This window comes from Procambarus clarkii, chromosome 10, assembly GCF_040958095.1.
Source record: "Procambarus clarkii isolate CNS0578487 chromosome 10, FALCON_Pclarkii_2.0, whole genome shotgun sequence".
In the NCBI taxonomy this organism is placed as follows: domain Eukaryota; kingdom Metazoa; phylum Arthropoda; class Malacostraca; order Decapoda; family Cambaridae; genus Procambarus; species Procambarus clarkii.
Genome location: NC_091159.1, coordinates 52,551,853 through 52,570,392, shown reverse-complemented (window position 1 = coordinate 52,570,392; position 18,540 = coordinate 52,551,853). Strand labels below are relative to the sequence as shown.

At 36.1% G+C, this 18,540-nt stretch overlaps 2 protein-coding genes across 2 annotated transcripts; both read left to right on the top strand.

The window, feature by feature from the left end:
• The first annotated feature begins 224 nt into the window (after positions 1–224).
• On the top strand, positions 225–7,595 carry LOC123775137 (enoyl-[acyl-carrier-protein] reductase, mitochondrial). The gene is made up of 6 exons (XM_045770049.2): positions 225–451; positions 1,193–1,432; positions 3,131–3,283; positions 4,586–4,707; positions 5,155–5,290; positions 6,519–7,595. The coding sequence occupies exons 1-6, from the start codon at positions 266–268 to the stop codon at positions 6,777–6,779; spliced, it is 1,098 nt and encodes a 365-aa protein (XP_045626005.1). The 5' UTR covers positions 225–265; the 3' UTR covers positions 6,780–7,595.
• A 2,248-nt stretch (positions 7,596–9,843) lies between these two features.
• Positions 9,844–17,441, top strand: LOC123775144 (uncharacterized). The gene is made up of 7 exons (XM_045770063.2): positions 9,844–9,988; positions 10,616–10,781; positions 11,364–11,425; positions 11,832–12,002; positions 13,539–13,688; positions 14,398–14,610; positions 16,219–17,441. The coding sequence occupies exons 1-7, from the start codon at positions 9,935–9,937 to the stop codon at positions 16,381–16,383; spliced, it is 981 nt and encodes a 326-aa protein (XP_045626019.1). The 5' UTR covers positions 9,844–9,934; the 3' UTR covers positions 16,384–17,441.
• The last annotated feature ends 1,099 nt before the right edge of the window (positions 17,442–18,540 follow it).

The following is an 18,540-nucleotide window of genomic DNA, read 5'->3' as shown; positions in this document are numbered from 1 at the left end:
ATTCTACGTTAAACATGATGGCCACATAGTCTCCCTGGCTTGACGCCTTCTTTTGATAATTACTTACTTACTTACGTTAAACATAAACAAATAAGTATAATCTTCGTATAAATAAATGTTGTAGACATCGATTATCACTTATAGCAATAAATTGAAAATATGTAATTTAGAAATATTTGCATATCGGGGATTGTTTCAGAGGAAAGAGGGCCAAGGGCGCCTACACCACCAATAACGCCAGAAGCGATCATCACATGTAGCGGCAATGTTGGGCAGACCAGCACTGCGACGCTTTGCTCTTTATCCTAGAACTAATGTATTTGCAAATGACATTCAGAGATTTAGACAGTTTTCTGGGGTTGGGACGTCGCTTGTGTACGAGGAGTATGGTGACCCCGAAAAGGTTATTGTGCAAACCAAGACGGTCCTTCCCAAGCTGCAGGACGATCAGGTATGACGGGTCCGTCTAATTACCACAAGCTACCACAAGCTTCAGAAAGCTTCCTGGCAATACGTTAGTAATGAATAAATATGATATGTTAGGTTAGGCTGACCTAACCTAACCTATCCTAACCTAACCTAACCTAACCTAACCTAACTTAACCTAACCTAACTTAACCAAACCAAACCTAACCTAACCGACGCTTGGATCGTCGACTTGATTTGGCGTCACCAGCTTTTTATTTTCGCCTAATTTCTTTATAAAAAGATACTTTTTCAGATTAAAATTGTTTTTTCGTGTTGTACATTCAGCACAACATTATAATGAGTAAATATATCATATTTATTCATTACTAACGCATTGCCAGGAAGCTTTCTGAAGCTTGTGTAGCTTGTGGTAATACGACGGACCGGGTATGACGCCGAGCGGACGTCTGATTGATTATTTGTGGTATATGTTTGGTGATTATTTGTGGTATATGTTTGAAGTGAAAATGATTATTGATCATACGGGTTCACTATAGCCTGTGCTGTCCTGTACAGTTAAAATTTGGCAAGTAAAGATTTGAAAAATAGTGGACTAACCCTAGTTCACCATGTCTTACCTTTAAGTTTGATTTGCTTGTGATTTTTTGTAGGAGCATAACCCCTGCACCATTCAAGGGCTGCCTGTACCACAAATTAAAGCCAATGTTTTGTTTGCAGAATTTTCATTCAAAATTAATATGAATTTTTAATACACTATTTACAGGTGTTGATTCGAATGATAGCAGCACCTGTCAACCCAGCAGATATTAACACCATTCAAGGAGTTTATGCTGTGAAGCCTCGGCTTCCTAGTGTGCCAGGCAATGAAGGCGTCGGGGAGATTTTAGATGTTGGCAAAAATATTGGTAATGAACTTCAACCTGGAGATCGTATCATTCCCAAGATTAATGCTTTTGGCACATGGTGCACCCATGCTTTGGCTAGCCCAAGTGAACTGATCAAGGTACTGTACTGGCTTAATAATATGGTAATACAGTACTGTATCCATAATTAAAATCACATGAATCCTTTACTTTGACGTTATCTTGAAAGTGATGGTTAGAATATTATATACAGTATTTTCTAGATTCATATATAGTACTCAAGTAAAGGTGCCAGTATTGAGGCACTCAATGTACGTTATTTGTATTCAAATCAGATTTAAGAAGGATATAAAATATTTATACAGAAAGACAGATGGTACGTGTAACAAGAAGTCATCTAGGTTTCATAGTACAGTTGGCTTCATTCTTAATTTACAATTGGGGATTTCGGGTTCTATTTCTTGGGCAAGACAGAAATGGTTGGGCATAATCCTTTTACCTAATGTGTCTGTTTACCTAGCAGTAAATAAGGGGTTAGGCAACTATTGTGAGGTTGCATCCTGGGGAAGGTCAGTAGTTTGACCTGGGGGAACTTTGACATGAACTTTAAGTATTCCTGGTTCTGATAAAATTAATTACTGTACTGTGATAAAATTATTTAACAAGTCTGTAGATGCGGTAGATATATGGATATATATATACTGTATCATATGTTATATGTTATAGCACACAACATATGGTTGTTAGCTCCTATTTACTGTACATATATCTAACTAAACTCAATATATGTACTGTAAAACTAACACTTGAAATAATCCAGCTATCCAATGTCTATTATTAGCACCTGGTAATTTGTTCCATAATTCAATAACTGTTTTCAAACCAGCATACTCCGAGGTCCTCTCTGAATCTAAAATTATTTAATTAATTTTGTCAGTGCAATTTTGAGTCTTCTTTTGAGTTGGTTTACTCCCTGTTCTAGTGCCTGCAAATATGTTAATATTGTTCTTCAATCCTGGATCTAAACTGTCTTATTTGTATGATAAATTCCATGATAGATCCCTTGGGCACTCCATTGGCAACAGTTTTACTCACAGACTTAACTCCATTTATGTATAAATAATTTCCTTTAAAATAACCATGCACCTACCCAATTTAAGATAAACCACTTCCCTTACCTCTCCAGCACCACGTGTCTTTTCTTTCTAACCAGTCTTTCGTACAGTGTAATATCAAAGATTTTGCCGATATATAATGTTGCAATCTTTCCTACTATTAACTGCTTATTACTCTTTCATTATTTTACAGTTTTGTCTTGTTTTGTAAATACAAGCTTAAGTACTCCTAATACAGTAGTATTGATGCTTAGAGCTTCAGTTTATCAGTTCTTTTCTCTTGTAGTTGTATTATGCGCATTATTGAATACTTGTACTACACTTAGATTTGTCCTACAATCACTTCACATAGCTTTGCAGTATTCTCTTGTATTTTTCCGTTCATGTTGTATTTTAAAGTGGTAAATGCAGAATTTTGTATGTACAGTATATTATAGTGACAACATTGGTGAGTGATTTGAGTAAATTCATAGTGTCTGTCTAGCAATTAATTTAATTTTTAAATTTGCATAGGAACAGTTTATCAAAACATTCTTTAAAATGCTATATGCATTTACAATATGAAAACAAAAAATTCTTATTATAAAGTTTTCTTTTAAGTATTTTTTCTAGCTTATTACTGAACTGTAGAACTATTTAATTTTTCAAAACATTCACAGTGAATGGGCAAGAGAATTTCTTAATTTCCTTGTTTAATAATGATGTATTGATATTACTTTTCAGATTCCCTCAGATGTTGATATTGCAACAGCGGCTACTATTGCTGTCAATCCAGGGACAGCATACAGAATGCTGAAAGACTTTGTTTCTCTCAAGAGTGGTGACACAGTAATTCAGAATGGTGCTAATTCTGCTGTTGGACAGGCTGTAATACAGGTACTGTACAGTATTGTACAAATATGGACTACTTTCCCAAAATCAAGCTGATTGGAATCATTGCCATTATGGTTTTCAGAATGTTCATCGTATTTGTGTAAAGTTAGTTAGATTCTTGCAGGAAGTGCTGGATCTGCCAGGTTGTGATGGCTATCTGAGTCTTCAGGCTGCTGGTGGCAACAGCCAGCAGTAACCTGTCAAGTTATTGAAGATCACAGTATTAGCTTTTGCTTTTATTTGATCAAATTGTTCTCCCATGGCAATTTGCATAGGCCATTCTGAAGCACCAAACTTCTATAATGTTTAACTTTTCTTATTTAGACCTATGGTTTTCCAGGATTTTATTTTGAGCTGCTGCTATCATTTTATACAATATATGCATGAGGTATGCATAGACTGAGGCATGCTATGCCATATTGGCCTTGTTGTCATGAAAGTGGCCAAAACAAAATGTACTGTACTCCTTATATAATTTATTTTTAATTTCAAACACTTACAGTACAGTATTCAAAAAAAAAATCTTTAGCATTTCCAATAGAAATATGGAAGTTTCCATGCAGTAATTTTAAAGGCCCTATTTTTAACTGGAGGAAAAACAGGCATCAAAATTAAATACATACTATGTACAGAACATGTGTAAAAACTCTCTCAAACAACACAGCCAAAGAAAGAGAATTGGGGGTCATGTGACTGGCACTCTTGAGACTGGAGTGCCTCAGATGAAACCTCAGATGTCAAACAGCAGTTGGATGGTTGAGGTATAGCTTCTGTAGAGCCACAGCCACTATCTCCAATGCTAGTAACCACCACCTGTCCTGTCTCCCTTCCCCTCAAATTCCCTGACGAGACCATTTGTAAAGATACTTTTCAATGTTGAGAAATAAGGTCAACAAGAGCTTGGCAGGTGATAGTCCTGGATGGACCACATGGGCTCTGGGTCAGGGCATTCAAAGTACAGTACTGTCTCAGACAGAAATGTTTTGTCTTGCCAACATTAAATATATATTTTTAACTGCACTGTTACTGATTGCAGGTGGAATATTTGACTTGTGTTAGGGTATCTTTATTTGTGTAATGAGGCTTTATTCACTCAAACTCGCTAAATGTTTTCTTATTCAGAGAGGGGTAGAGGAGAATTTTTATATGAGCACTTTTATCATAGATTGTTGTGCCAGCATAAGGAGGCTTTTAGAGTATTTTTAGACTGTGTGTATATTATTTCCATTGAAGTCATGTAATATTTATCTGCTAAGTCATATGACTTAGTTCTTGATTTTGTTTTAATCTATTGTTTTTCACTAGATTGCTGCAGCCTTTGGTGTGAAGACAGTGAATGTGGTGCGTGACCGGCCAGCTATCAACGAATTAAAAGAATTTCTCATTAAATTGGGAGCAACTGTGGTTGTGACTGAGAATGAATTGAGGTAGGATGAAATATCACAGAAGGATGTGGCATGGGATGTGGAAAGCAATTTGTTTTAATTTGAATGTTGGATTTGTTTCATAATGCCAATGTTTACAGTACTGTATTCAATCGAAACGGTTAAAAGGTGAATTAATATTCTTAGGCCTAGTTTTAAATTATTGTAAGAAACATTTTGACTTTCGACATCCAGTCTACATATGTTAATAAATGTTTCAGTCTTTCCTAGAATACCTTCAAGTCATGTAGTGCCTTGATAAGATTCTATGCAGTTTAGTGCCTTCATGACAGACTGAAATATCATCACTATTAAATTTTCAGATGTGTGGGTTGAATTTCTAATTTTCAGCCATATTATTGTGACTTACTGGCTGCATTTTGACTTTCATTATGTTACTAGTTTGAAAATTGAATTGCTGTAATAAAATTTAATGTTTTTGGTTGTTAGGAAAAGCGAGGAAGTAAAGGCCTTACCACCTCCAAGTCTTGCGCTGAACTGTGTGAGTGGTCGGAGTGGAACGGAACTATTGAGGCAGCTGGCACCTAAAGGCATCATGGTCACGTATGGGGGCATGTCTAGACAGGTGACAATACTGTATTTTTTTTTTACTGCATATAAATTATCTTCAACATTTAGTATTGGTCACTCGACATCTTATTTTCTTCAAATGTTATAAATTGGCATTTAAACAGTTTTGCTGAAATAGTGATGCCTTCTGATTAAACTATTACCAGTCTGAGTAGTTGCTAAGTCTAGAGTAGGTAAGATAACTTTTTTTACATCATGTGGAAATGGAAGAATAGAACAATAAAATAAACACTAGAACCAGTATAGGACACACTGAAGGAGTGTTGTTAGGATCTGTAGTAGTCAAGGTAGGTCAACATTCCACACTGACACAGGAATTTTTCAAACCTTTTCTATCGAGTCATAGCGTATTGCAGAGGATCGGCCAATGGTAGTGTTCACTCTCCTCTGGGCTCCCTTCGTATCCTTGTATGTTGAGTTTGCAAGGCATATATCTTGACATCTTCATGAGGAGTAGGTGCTATTGCCCATGTAGGTAGGAGTAGGTGCTATTGCTCAACCCATGTAAGGGCTGGGATAAGCTTACACTCTATGGTGGTATCTGTTAGCTTCTGCCTTTGTGGCAATAGCTTTGGGCCTTGGTGATGTTGGGCTGCAAGCAGCCTGGAGGGCTGTAGCCTCCCCGAGTGTCTTTGCTTTGCTTACTAAATGTAGTGATTCCAGCTGCCAAGGAGGTCCTTGTTTTTGCTCTCTTGGGTAGTTTCACAGGGTGTCCAGCACTGGCCTGGATTTGTAATTTTTTTCACAGGTGTTGGCTTTTTCTGCTGGTTGGGATCCCATGGGCTTTCATCTTGTGCACCCCTTGAGTAAGCTTGTATCAATGGTAGCCTGGATCTTCTGGGTTTTGATGACAGCCTTGGAAACAAAATGACAGCCAAACCTTTGTTTTGTCAGCCCTTGGATTTTGTGGTGATCACAGAGGGTTAGGCTGTGTGCCTAATTCTTCCAGTGTGTGCACGTCTCTTTCCATGTTTGCCCGGTTTTTCCTGAACTATGTGCCCAGGGCAGGGTGTAACAATTAGTTTTTCCTATCCATCTTGTAGTAATTAAGGATCTGAATGTAAAGTACCTGTAATTGGTGGGTTGTGTTCTGAAGGTCAACATAACATTGAATATCTTCACCACCTCCAATATATGACCCATGTTCTAAATCCCAATATACAGCAAAGATATAACCAGAACATGTATATTTAAGAATTAATTTATTTTATATTTTATTCCAGCCAGTAACTGTGCCAGTAGGAACTTTAATCTTTACTGATGTCACTCTTCGAGGTTTTTGGATGACACGATGGAACAAAGAACACCTTAACCATCCTGCACGACACCAAATGCTAGATGAACTGTTTCATCTTGCACAAACTGGTGACCTAAAACCACCAGATCACACTTTTGTTCCCTTTTCCAACTTTCGTGTAGCTTTACAGAATGCCATGCCAAGTGAAGGAATGTTGGGTAAAAAACAAATCTTACTATTTGAATAATCAATATATATATATATATATTGCTACTTTTTCTACAATGTTATACAGTTTATATAGTAGAGGAAACTCTCAAACACATGCAATACTGTAATGACCTCCACGGTCTCAACCTGCTCGCTAAATACACTTAAGATGCTCACAGAACAAATACCTGCATAGAATCTGGAGTGGCCAGTACAGTACATTGAAACTGTGTATATAATATTACTTAAAGTGGAACTTCCCATAGGCTTTAATTCTTTTAAATTTAGCAATATTTTGGTTATGATTGATTTTTAGAAGCATATAAAAAATTCATTGCAATACGATATGTACAATACTGTATCCTTATTTATTAAGTAAGGATAATTTATTAAGGCCTTGGTAAAATTGCTACCATTTCATTATGATGTACCTGGCTTGGGGCCTTCTTTTGATAATTGATTACTTTTTTTAAATTCTGTGTTACAACTTATCCATTATAATTTTGTTTTGTAATATCTAAACTTTTCATTATATTCCCCATTTTGTCTTTGGCCTGATGCCTTCCTGCCCTATTATAGTGGGAATTTAAGTAATGATAATGAATTAATGTAACTAAAAAAAAATTGCACCAGTTTCATTCCATCATAATTGAATTGTTGTACTGTGTGAGAGGTTGGAAACTTGCAAATATGACATCAGAGACTGTTAGTAACATTGTGCTGCATTATCTTTATCTTGTATTTAAACTGAAATTAAATTTCCAAATTCCTGTAGCTTGTCAGCCTTATTGTAATATATGTTTCATGTATAAAGTTGTATATAATTAATTCCTAATAAATACAAAATAATTTATCACTTAAAATATTCCTATTAGCACTTGAGTCGTCAAAAAGCTTGCATATTCACCCATCAGGGTTTGACTAGTAGACTTGAGTCTTGGTCACATGTACAAGTACTTTCATATACATAATATACAGCACATCTTGAACTTAATACTACCATTCAAAGATTTAATTTTGTATATATTTTATGAAGAATGCACTTTTGTGAGTTCTGTAATGTATACTGATGTGTAGTGGGTAGCTAGTATTGCTGGCACAAGATTCATTGATGTTTACTGCACAGACTCCAACACAGAATTTGGAGACCAAAGGAAGGAATTGTTCAGAGCAATATACAGAATTATACACAGCATTTGTCAAGCCAGTCTTGGAATAAATAGAAGCAAGGAATTTGCACTTTGGAGCATAAGAAAATATGAGAAAATTCTGTGATTTACTAAGACATGCGGCAGAAATAAACAGCTGAACAATGATAACACATTTAAATAACTAAATCTATTGACATTAGAAGAGAGAAGGATCAAATGGGATTAGGTAACCACGTATAAGATACTGGTGGGCATAGATGAAATGGGCAAAGTTTATTCTTGCCAAGTGAAACATGAATGGTTAGATGTAAGAAGATACCTGGACTATGCATATTGTAAACAAATGGAACATGTATCTTTTTATCAATCTTTTTCAAGAGCAAGTATGACTACTCAATGTCAGGAATTACAGAACTTCAAGTGCTCCAGGTACAGCAGCTGTGAGGTGGGGCTCTTAGAGCTAGATTTTGCTCCTTGTAGGGACTTTAGCATAGTTCATCCTTTGTGCAGGTAGTTGAATAGGTTAAGACTGTACATAAATACACTGACAGGTCCAGTTTGTCCTTGGATGTTGGGATTGAGCCCATTGCTGATATACAGCCTACCAGGCAATATTTACAAAGGCATTATTACTCTTTATGAAGGTATTCTTATGTACCAATTTCAGTAAATCTAAAATTAAGATGGGGGTTTATGAATCAAATTCTGTCTTTTAAATACTTCCAACCTCCTCCACCCCTTGCAAAATTAGACAGAATTTCATGGCAACAGTTATGAATAATGTGACAGTGACACTGAACTAAGGGTTTAGAATCTACTTTGTTTGAATTCTATCTTATACTTGTATATTTGAGCATGCAGGTGTGTTTGCAGACCTCCAACAAGAAATTCAGTTGGACCTAGGTACCCTTGACTATTGTCAAACTCAGCAATTAGGTTCAACATGAAAGAAATTATACACTTTTTTTTTTTTTTTTTTGAGATATATACAAGAGTTGTTACATTCTTGTACAGCCACTAGTACGCGTAGCGTTTCGGGCAGGTCCCTGGAATACGACCCCCCGCCGCGAAGAATCGTTTTTTCATCCAAGTACACATTTTACTGTTGCGTTAAACAGAGGCTACAGTTAAGGAATTGCGCCCAATAAATCCTCCCCGGCCAGGATACGAACCCATGACATAGCGCTCGTGGAACACCAGGCGAGTGTCTTACCACTACACCACGGAGACTGTAAACTTAAAGACATGAAAGCACTATTATTTGGAATAATTTATAAAATCATCTGGACAAATGACAAATGAACCTTTGACAAGCCACCGGCTTCTTGTCTTTGTTGAGGCCACTACTGAGATGGTGGCCCTCAGGTAAATTCAGGTTTAGATTTGACATCCACCAGATAGTGTGATACAGTAATTACCAGAATCAGGTTAGGCCACTTAGCTGTGGTAGGTAGCTACAAATAAGAAATCTGCTTTTAAAGTTCCCACATGTAAGTACTTAAAAATGAATTAAAACAATGATTAATAATAAAAGTTTAATATTAAATGGGCTCTGGAGCTCTACGTCCTTGGCTCACAATCCAGGGTCACGGGTTCGATGCCCAGGCAGGGCAGAAGCGGTTGGGCACTTTTCTTTCCTTTCACTTGATGCGTCTGTTCACTTAGCAGTAACCCGGGAATTAGGCAATTAATATGGGCTGCATCTTGTGGAAGAACAGTAGTTTGATCTCGGAGGGACCTTGATTTGCCAAAATAAAGGCTTCCTGTCCCAGAGAACGGGAACTATGAACACAGAATATGGACAAAATATGGACGTTTCTGCCCTAAACGCTGCGCGTACTAGTGGCTTTACAAGATTGTAATTACCATATTATGTATCCTCACAATCCCAATGTACCTTCTTGTATATACATAAATAAATAAATAAATAAATAAATAAACAAATGCATTAATTCCATAATGGGCGTCGCCGATCTCAAGATGGGCACATCTCAAGTTGGGGTCCGGAGGGAGGCTGGCGGGTCGGCTCCAAAACACAACAATGTTGTCGCCGCTGGAGGAGGCTGACCTCGCCTGTGTTATAGCCCAGTTGGAGGTGGGTGCTTCATTTACACTCCCACGGCTGGAGGTGGAGGCCTAACATACACTCCCTAATTATTGTTTGTCATCAAAATAGTTGTCCTTGATGCTGGATGCAAAGGAATTTTGGATGGAGCAAGAAGAGTTTGCTCCAATTAGGCAGTTCAAGTGGGAGTACTCAGCATTTATCAAAGTCAAATATTACCCAGAAACTTTATACATTACATAAATAGATGCCTCATCGTGTGTAAAGTTAATACTTAGTATTAACATAACCTGTCACTGAATATATACACACACACTAAGATTTTAATTCAAAGTGTATGTGTGTATAAATCATTGACAATCACTTCCAACTCTCTTATATGTTTGATGATTGAATGCAGTATTAGGTTGAGTTAGGTTAGGATAGGATAGGTGTGGTTAAGTTAGGTTAATTAAGCTAGGTTGTTTACAATTTCCATCAAAATTGAGAATTGCGCATCTTGTTCCCTGCAAGTTTTTTTGGCTGTACAGTATCTTAAGTATTTAGTCAATTGTTTTTGTATTTGTATATGAAAGATATTTTATACTGTTGCATAATACAATACCAGCAGATAGTAACAAATCCAATAGTTTTTGTTAACACCGCATTGTGTTCTAGGCCCTCAAATACAATGGTTTGGAGACTCTGGAGCCGAGCTGGGTTCACTCGGTGCTCGTCACACCCGGGGCTCCCAGACAAAGCCTCCTGACGTGGGCGCTGATTCAGCTGTTTCCACTTGAGGCAGCCGAGCTGGCCACAGCCCCTCAGCACGTACACACTCCGAGTAAGGCATTGTTGATTGTGAATTTAAATCCAGAATTATTTGTCATCATTTTCAATAATTTGGTTCGTGTCAGTACAGCAGCATGCTACACATGATTTTTTAATTTGAACCAGGAGTCTGTAAGATCTTGCTCTTCATAGTCAACTCAAAGTTTAATTTATATCTTTTTCACCAAAATAATGCATCATATTAAATGATGATGAGTCTACATCAACAAAAGTGATTCATTATTTTGTTGTACAGTACCAAAATATATCCTGCATATAAACAGTCTAATTACAGTAGCTGTTTTCTGTATTACTGTAGCATATGATGCTATGCCAAGGTTTATTATTATATGAGATTATATGAGATTATATAAATATGATTATATTTGTTATTAAGGTTTATTATTATATGAGATGATATTCATTTTACAAATGGGGTTACAGCAGTGTTAATGGTATTCTTAGCCGTAGTAATGGATCCAAGACACTCGAGGTAGAAAGGGTTAATAGTTGTTTCAAATTTTGTTTGTTGAAGATTGATACAATTTTGATTGCTTTTTATGTTATGATAAAGTATAACATATTTTGATCACAGGAATACTGCAGTGCTTTTCATGCATGGGAATCTGTAAGGCAGGAGATTCTGATGTCATTCAGGCAAGTATAATATACAATAGAGTACTTGAATATTTTTCATTAGTTATTTTATTTTGTATAAGATAACTAATATAGCTAGATGAAAGATGTTAAAAGCTTTCATTATACATATTCAGTGGTCACTTAATGATCTGAAAGAATTACAACCTGATATTCCAGACTACTACTCATTATGACAATTATTATAAAGAGGCAAGAAACCACATGATTAGCTCTCATCCTGTAATTAGCTTAATTTATTACACACACACATGCACTACACATGATGTTGAATAATTTAAGTGGTTCCACTCCCTGGAACCAGGCTTGAGTCCTACTATAATGTAGTACAGGGGTATTCCATATTTGGAACATCTTGGGGTTCATGAAAGAATATACATTAGCTGAGATATTGTCTTTAACACAGGGAACAGCACCAGCACCAGCTCAGTTGAAGTTTTGGCGAAGGTGTTTAGATAATGTACGGAACTTGCAAGAGTCTACTGCCTTTGCTGATGACAAGCGAGTGGAACCCCAAGCTTCGAATGCCCTTCTTGATCAATTGGCTTATTCTCCGCATCTGCAGCCAATACTGAAGGTTGGTGCACAGAGCAAATTTGAGTGTAATGTACTTGTGTTTTATTACTTTCTACTGTAATTCTAGGAGGGATGGAAGTCTTTATTAATATTTGTTCTATGATGCATGACAGTGTTCATTAATGTTTATTTTAGGATGCTTAGCATTCTTCATTAATATGCACTACTACTGTATATCATACATGTATATTACAAACAATAAAACAATTAGTAAAGAATAATTTTTTGACTTCTAGGTATACTGTATTTTGCTTGAGGAACATCCCTCTTGAGTGTTCAGCAGTAGTTGGCCAGCATATTAGAACTCCACGTACCCTGGTACCATTTTTCCATACTCAAAATGTCCTGGTCAAATATCTCGCTATGTTCATTGCTGATAGTGTCCAGATTATCAAGGAAGATAATCCAAGAAGTGGATTTTTAGATATTTTATATGCCAAATATTTATATGAGCTCAATAGTTCACACACTAAATCACAACAATATTATGTCTGATTTCCTCCAAATTTTTTAGTAACATTCTTGAAAGATGTCCATGTTGATGTTCCTTTTTTCAGCAGAGTTCAACTTCTTAATCTTTTTATCTTTATCTTAATCTTCTTTTGCCCGAAACGCATTGCGTAATAGTGGCTTTAGGCATTGTATGTACTAGCTCTATCTATATATCAATCCATTAATGTAACATCACTTGTATGTATGTACCTTACCTGAATAAACATATTTTTTTTTTTATTATGTATTGTCTCCCTTATTTGAAGACCTGCAAAAATCACCTCATTTATTTGTTTCTTCACTTAGCAGTGATTAAAGGAAAGTTCTTTATTGTAAACCATTATTGATAAAATACCTGTGAATTCAGTGACTGAATAATTAAAACAATTTGCAGTCACAAAAAAATTATAGGTTATAGATAAATTGTGATTGTAGATTTGAATTCAGTGTAAATAATTACATAAGAGACACTATATATGTTCTGTGTGACAGAAAATATATTATAAATTATTACTGATAAAATACTTATAAATTCAGTAACCGAATACTGTAAATGCAAAAAAGTCACATAAAAACTATGGATGATAAAACAGTTCTGATTACAGAATTGAATTTAGCACAACAATTTTTAAAAAGAATCAATATCTTTGCCCTATGTGACAAAAAATGTGTTAACCAGTGATTTTAGGAGGCATGACAGTGTTCATTAATATTTTGACTGCCAATTTATTATAGATAAATTTCTTATAATGATTGACTAATGATAATGATGTAAAGTATTATGTATCACCTAACACTGCAACACATTTGACATGTGCAATAGTGCGTAGACTGGTTCTTGACATCTTGTACACTGATATGTTCTTTTATAACCTTATTCTCTCTCTCTCTCTCGCCTCGTATATTTTTAATTACTATAAATGGTACTGTATTTATTACAATATTGAGTGGCACATCATCTTGATGAATATTTACTATTGGCTACTGCATCGTTACACTTGCCATTTCCACCCACAATACTGACAGCTCTTTCCAATACCTTCAGGGAGGAGGCACGAGTCTCATTCCAGGAGACCTCCAGGAAAAGTATCGAACGTGGTGCAAGTATGGACAGTATATTCCACTGGGTGATTTGCTGCAGGATAGTCATGATCAACTTGCTGAACAGCTGAAGAAGTACAATAATATTGAAGAGGTTAACAGTATTTTCCTTTCGTCACATTTTATAGTAGTACAGTGTGGAGGGAAAGTCTTGTATATGAGCAGTCACACTTTATTTACAAATCTGATTTACTGGCAGTTTAGCCAAGTTTGGGATAAATATTTCAATTGTTGAATAAATGGTGCAAAATTTGTAATTTATGCATTAAATGTGATTCACACATTGTGAAAAATATAGGGTAAGTTAAACAAATCCACAAGGGCCGTGACGAGGATTCGAACCTACGTCTGTGAGCATTCCAGACGCTGACATGGAAAAAAGTTGAAACCGAAGTTCTACTGAACTTACTGGATCCTGCAGCCTCTCCGAGAGACAAACCAGAGTTTTACACAACTCTCCCATGCACTCGAGCTATGTCAATAGGCCGTTCTATCTCTTCGCCCTTCCTTCATTACACACAGAAATCACAATAACGTGAATTCACTTCAATTGAAGTGAAAATGTTCATAGTTACTTGCATTTGCAAATGGTACAGAGATAAAGATGGAAGATTAAGAGATAAAGGTGATGGAAATTGACAACAGCCTATTACAGCAGCTGTAGAGACAGAAAGTTCTCCTTTAAATGTTTTGGTTAATAATTTTGGATCAAGCATGATTAACAAAATGAAATTCTCTCATAGTACTGCATTTTATATAATTATTGATGTTTTAGTATAAAAATAAATTTCCCATCATTACAGCAGTGGAAAGTGAAGTCATTCGCAGAGCAGCAAAGTGACCTGCACACAGATTTGAACAAACAAGTGCCAGCTTTCACAAAGGAACTAGGCCTCTTTCAGGGAGTTTACTCACTGTACATTGCTCCTTGGACAACCTCCAGCACAAAGTTAGAGCTTCCAGATACTGGCCCACTTGTTCATGATGCCACTGGAAAGCTTGCTAAATTAATTCAGGTACTGTAAACCTTTTCATATTGTGTTTAATCATTCTGATTTCCATGGTAAATGAATGCCAAGGTGCAAGTTGTAGTTACTTAATTTACCGTAAGTTTGTGGATAAAAGTCAAATTGAAATTCTGTATGTAGTAAAAGTTTTCTAAGCAATTAGTGCTTAGCTATCAGTGACTATGGGGAGTGATAGCTAGCTCTTTATGCCATGTCCAACCTCTGGGACTGAACAGTACAGCAATGACCTTTACAGTAATTTTTGCAAGTCAGAGTTCAATCCCTGACTGTTCAAGTGGTTGAGCACCATTACTTTCCACTGTCCTATCCCAAATCTTATGCTCATACCCTTTCTAAGTGCTAGATTGCCATAATAGCTTAGTGCTTTTCCCTGACCTTGCCTCTAAGCCTTTTGTATCTGGTGCTGTTTTACACCTCTTGATGCCCAAGCTCTGTGAGGTATGATTTCCTAAACTAGAACATGCTGCACTGACCTCTTCTTTCAGTTCATTCCACTTCCAGTCCACCTATATAGGCTACCAGTGTTTTCTTACATTTCTGTGACAATTTCATTTTCAGTTTCTTATAATGTTCTTTTGTCCAATTTTCCTCTTCAGTTTATAGAAACTGTCCAAGTCCATCAAGACTTGGAATAGTACTGAGTTCCTCTCAGTACTATTCCTCTATGTACTGTACTGATTATGAGGTCGAGGACTCTGCTCCATCTCGACTTCATAACTTATTCCTCTCAGTTCTGATATAAGTGTTGTGGCAAACTATTGTACATTTTCAAGTTTTTGTTTTATGCTCATGAGGTATGGATGTCATCCTAGCTTGTCTTCTCATTATTCACATGCCTTTTGTGTGTTAAAATATCTACAGCTTTTTGGAAATCCAAGAATAATGCAGTCTTCTCAACCTTCTTTCTATCTCTGTGTCTTAGGGAGAGTCATAGAACTAAATTTGGTATGACATTTCCTCTGGAACAGTGTTGCCCTTCAATTACAAAATTTATTACAGTCCAGTTGCTTCACTATTCTCTTCTTGATGACTTTTCCACTATTTTGCAGGGTATGCACATTGGTGAGACTGGTGTATAGTTTAGCACCTCCTGTCTTTCCTCTTTCTTGACTATCGGGACTACATTTACATTTTTCTAGATTTGTATGAAGTTGCCAGTTGACGGTGCCATAGTTAAAAAGAGATAATAGAATTCCTGTAGCCTCCTTCAGTGTCCATGGTGATATCTGGTCTGGCTCTACTGCTTTTCTTTCATTTAATTCTTCCAGGTGTCTGTTTGCTTGCTCTTTAAACACTACAATTCTGCCTAATGTTGCTTCTGTCCATCTGTCATCTCCTTTCCTTAGTTTCCATTCTTATTCTGTTTTGTAGACATCTTGGAACCTCTTGTTGAGGTCCACACACACCACCTTGTCAGTTTTCATTGGTGTAATTTTCAACACAATTTTCAAACATAAATAATCATCAAAATTAGGCAGCAAGCTGGGAAGACTATATGGCACTTTATAAATGTTTAGTGTTCAGTATATTTAGTTTTTACATTTTTTATATATAATATAACATTTTTGAAATGTCTTACCAATTTTTTTGTACCAGGCTCTAAAATCAACTGAAGAAGCATTGCAAAAGTGTGAAGAATTGGGGGAACAAGAAAAATTATTGGAGCGGCACGGTAATTGTCCGTCAGTCACGTCAAGTCTTCAGTCTCTCCTTACTCAACCATCATTGAATAAATTGGTGCAAAATGATAATATGAAATGAGGTTTTTGTATCGTGACTGTTATGTATACTGTATTTAAGCACTGTATCCCAATTTAAATATATTGGGTTTTTTCAGTCACTGTTAATCTCAACATCAAATACAGTACTGTTACGCAGTAGCTCAGCTTTCTAAACGGAAAGCTTTTTACTTGGCCTTATATCTCTGGTGAGGCTTATATATTTTTGTTTACTTTTGTTATATTGTGTAATAACAATTAGTAATTTCCACAAGAGTCCCAAGTTATTACTACAAACAGCATTTCTTTCATCGCCTTCCTTAGTCACTTTTGCATTTATCATTGCTCTTCATAGTGTACTTTTCTTGCTTCCAGGATGCAAAAAAAAAATAAGATAAAATAATCATTGCTGAGTAAACAACTTGCAAATCATAATTTATCAATATTATTAAACATAATTTAAAGTTCTGACAGTTATGTAGAGAAAACTAAGATCTTATTAGAGATAATATTTTGCTTGTAAGTGCTGTATCAAACTTAGCCTATACGGAAGCACAGGCAAAATTTGATCTCAAATAATATGTATTTTCACCTTGGTATTTATCTGTAAATTATGTCATAATGTTTAATATGCAACTTCTTACATTGGACCAATGATTTTTCTTTAATTATTTTTATATACTGGAATGCTAATGTACATTTTTGTTGTATAGATTCTATTCAATAATATTCCATTCAATTCTTAAAGTCTCGGTAATATTCTTCCAAGCTTATTACGTCAAATTTTCTAATAAGTGTTTCATAGGTTTATATATAAAGTATACAGTATTACCATCACATATTACAATTATGGTCACCATTATGTATTGCTATTTGCTAACATTCATCCAGTATGACTTTTCATTCAGTTTTGTAAGGTGTTATCCATGAAGCAAGATTACTTACTTTAGTCTGGGGCCTGGACACAACACAGACACTAATAGTTCTTGAAGTGTTGCATCTGTACTCTATCTTTCTATACCTTGAGGGCAGTGTTGGAACTATTGAAAAGATTCTAATTATACTGTACTGTTTCTTGATGTGATTAAAATGTTTTAAATATACATAATTTTAAAAACAATAATTTTTTATCATAATTTACAGTAATTGAGAAAAATAAATTACAAATTATGTAACCGTATTTGGGGATACAAAATAAAATTCTTATTACTCATTACCAATAATGCTTATGGTCCATTATCTCGTGTAGAAAACCTGGTTCTTATATTATGGGAGGAAAATGTCTGCACTACAGGACCTTTCAGATTTTTTAGTCACCAGAGGAAATGTCACTGCATTCAGAAACTGTTTATTCTAAAACATTATTTCTATGAATACAGTATATTAAATGGCTCTTTGAATCTCAGTGATGTAATTAGTTCATTTTAATTTTGTCAGGGGACAGGCAGCCTGTGTACGTATATACTGTACGTTAGGTTGGTATGGAGGTCCCACCCCCCAAGTATGAAATACTGACCCTTCCCAGGATGCTACCCTTACAGTAGTTGACAAACTCCCAGATACTAATTTACGGCTAGGTGAACAGAAACATTCTGTGAAAGGAAACGTGCCCAACCATTTCCGTCCCATCTGGGATTTGATCTTGGGATTTGCGATTCCGAGTCGAGCACGAACCCAACTACTACTGAGGCCCTACTCATGACAGCCAATGGTAGGTTCAAACAAACACCACAACCAGAACTTGGCTGCTTAATCCCATCCATCACTATGGCAGCACCTTCATGACCTAGGCCCTATCCTATATTGACTCCACATGCATACTTTTTTCACTTGGAAGTGCTTGATCTTTTAGCTTGATCTTGTAGCTCTGAAGCTTATGTGTTTTCATCTACATTATATTGGCTTAGAGCCTTCTCATAATCTATATAAGAGAGAATGTTTGTCAATATGAGGTTGGAGGCCAGATACTTGGGGCTAGTCTTACTTAACTTTGCAGGGTGAATGGTCTCGGGTATGGGAGAGACATAGGCTGGTCGTGGTCAGTCCTATTGGTCGTGTTAAAAAAGGGGTCTGGCCTAAAAGTGACCTCCCACTTAATTGGCGAAAGGTGGCTGGCAGATTCCCTAGAGTTCTAAACTAATTTGGGTCGCCATACACACACTGTATTGTTACATACACGCACTGTTTTGACACACTGTAC

Coding starts and splice junctions, on each gene's coding strand:
- LOC123775137 (XM_045770049.2), top strand. CDS start 266: ATGTTGGGCAGACCAGCACTGCGACGCTTTGCTCTTTATCCTAGAACT. Junction 452..1,192: donor CCAAGCTGCAGGACGATCAG/GTATGACGGGTC, acceptor CACTATTTACAG/GTGTTGATTCGAATGATAGC. Junction 1,433..3,130: donor GCCCAAGTGAACTGATCAAG/GTACTGTACTGG, acceptor ATTACTTTTCAG/ATTCCCTCAGATGTTGATAT.
- LOC123775144 (XM_045770063.2), top strand. CDS start 9,935: ATGTTGTCGCCGCTGGAGGAGGCTGACCTCGCCTGTGTTATAGCCCAG. Junction 9,989..10,615: donor GTGTTATAGCCCAGTTGGAG/GTGGGTGCTTCA, acceptor ATTGTGTTCTAG/GCCCTCAAATACAATGGTTT. Junction 11,426..11,831: donor GAGATTCTGATGTCATTCAG/GCAAGTATAATA, acceptor TCTTTAACACAG/GGAACAGCACCAGCACCAGC.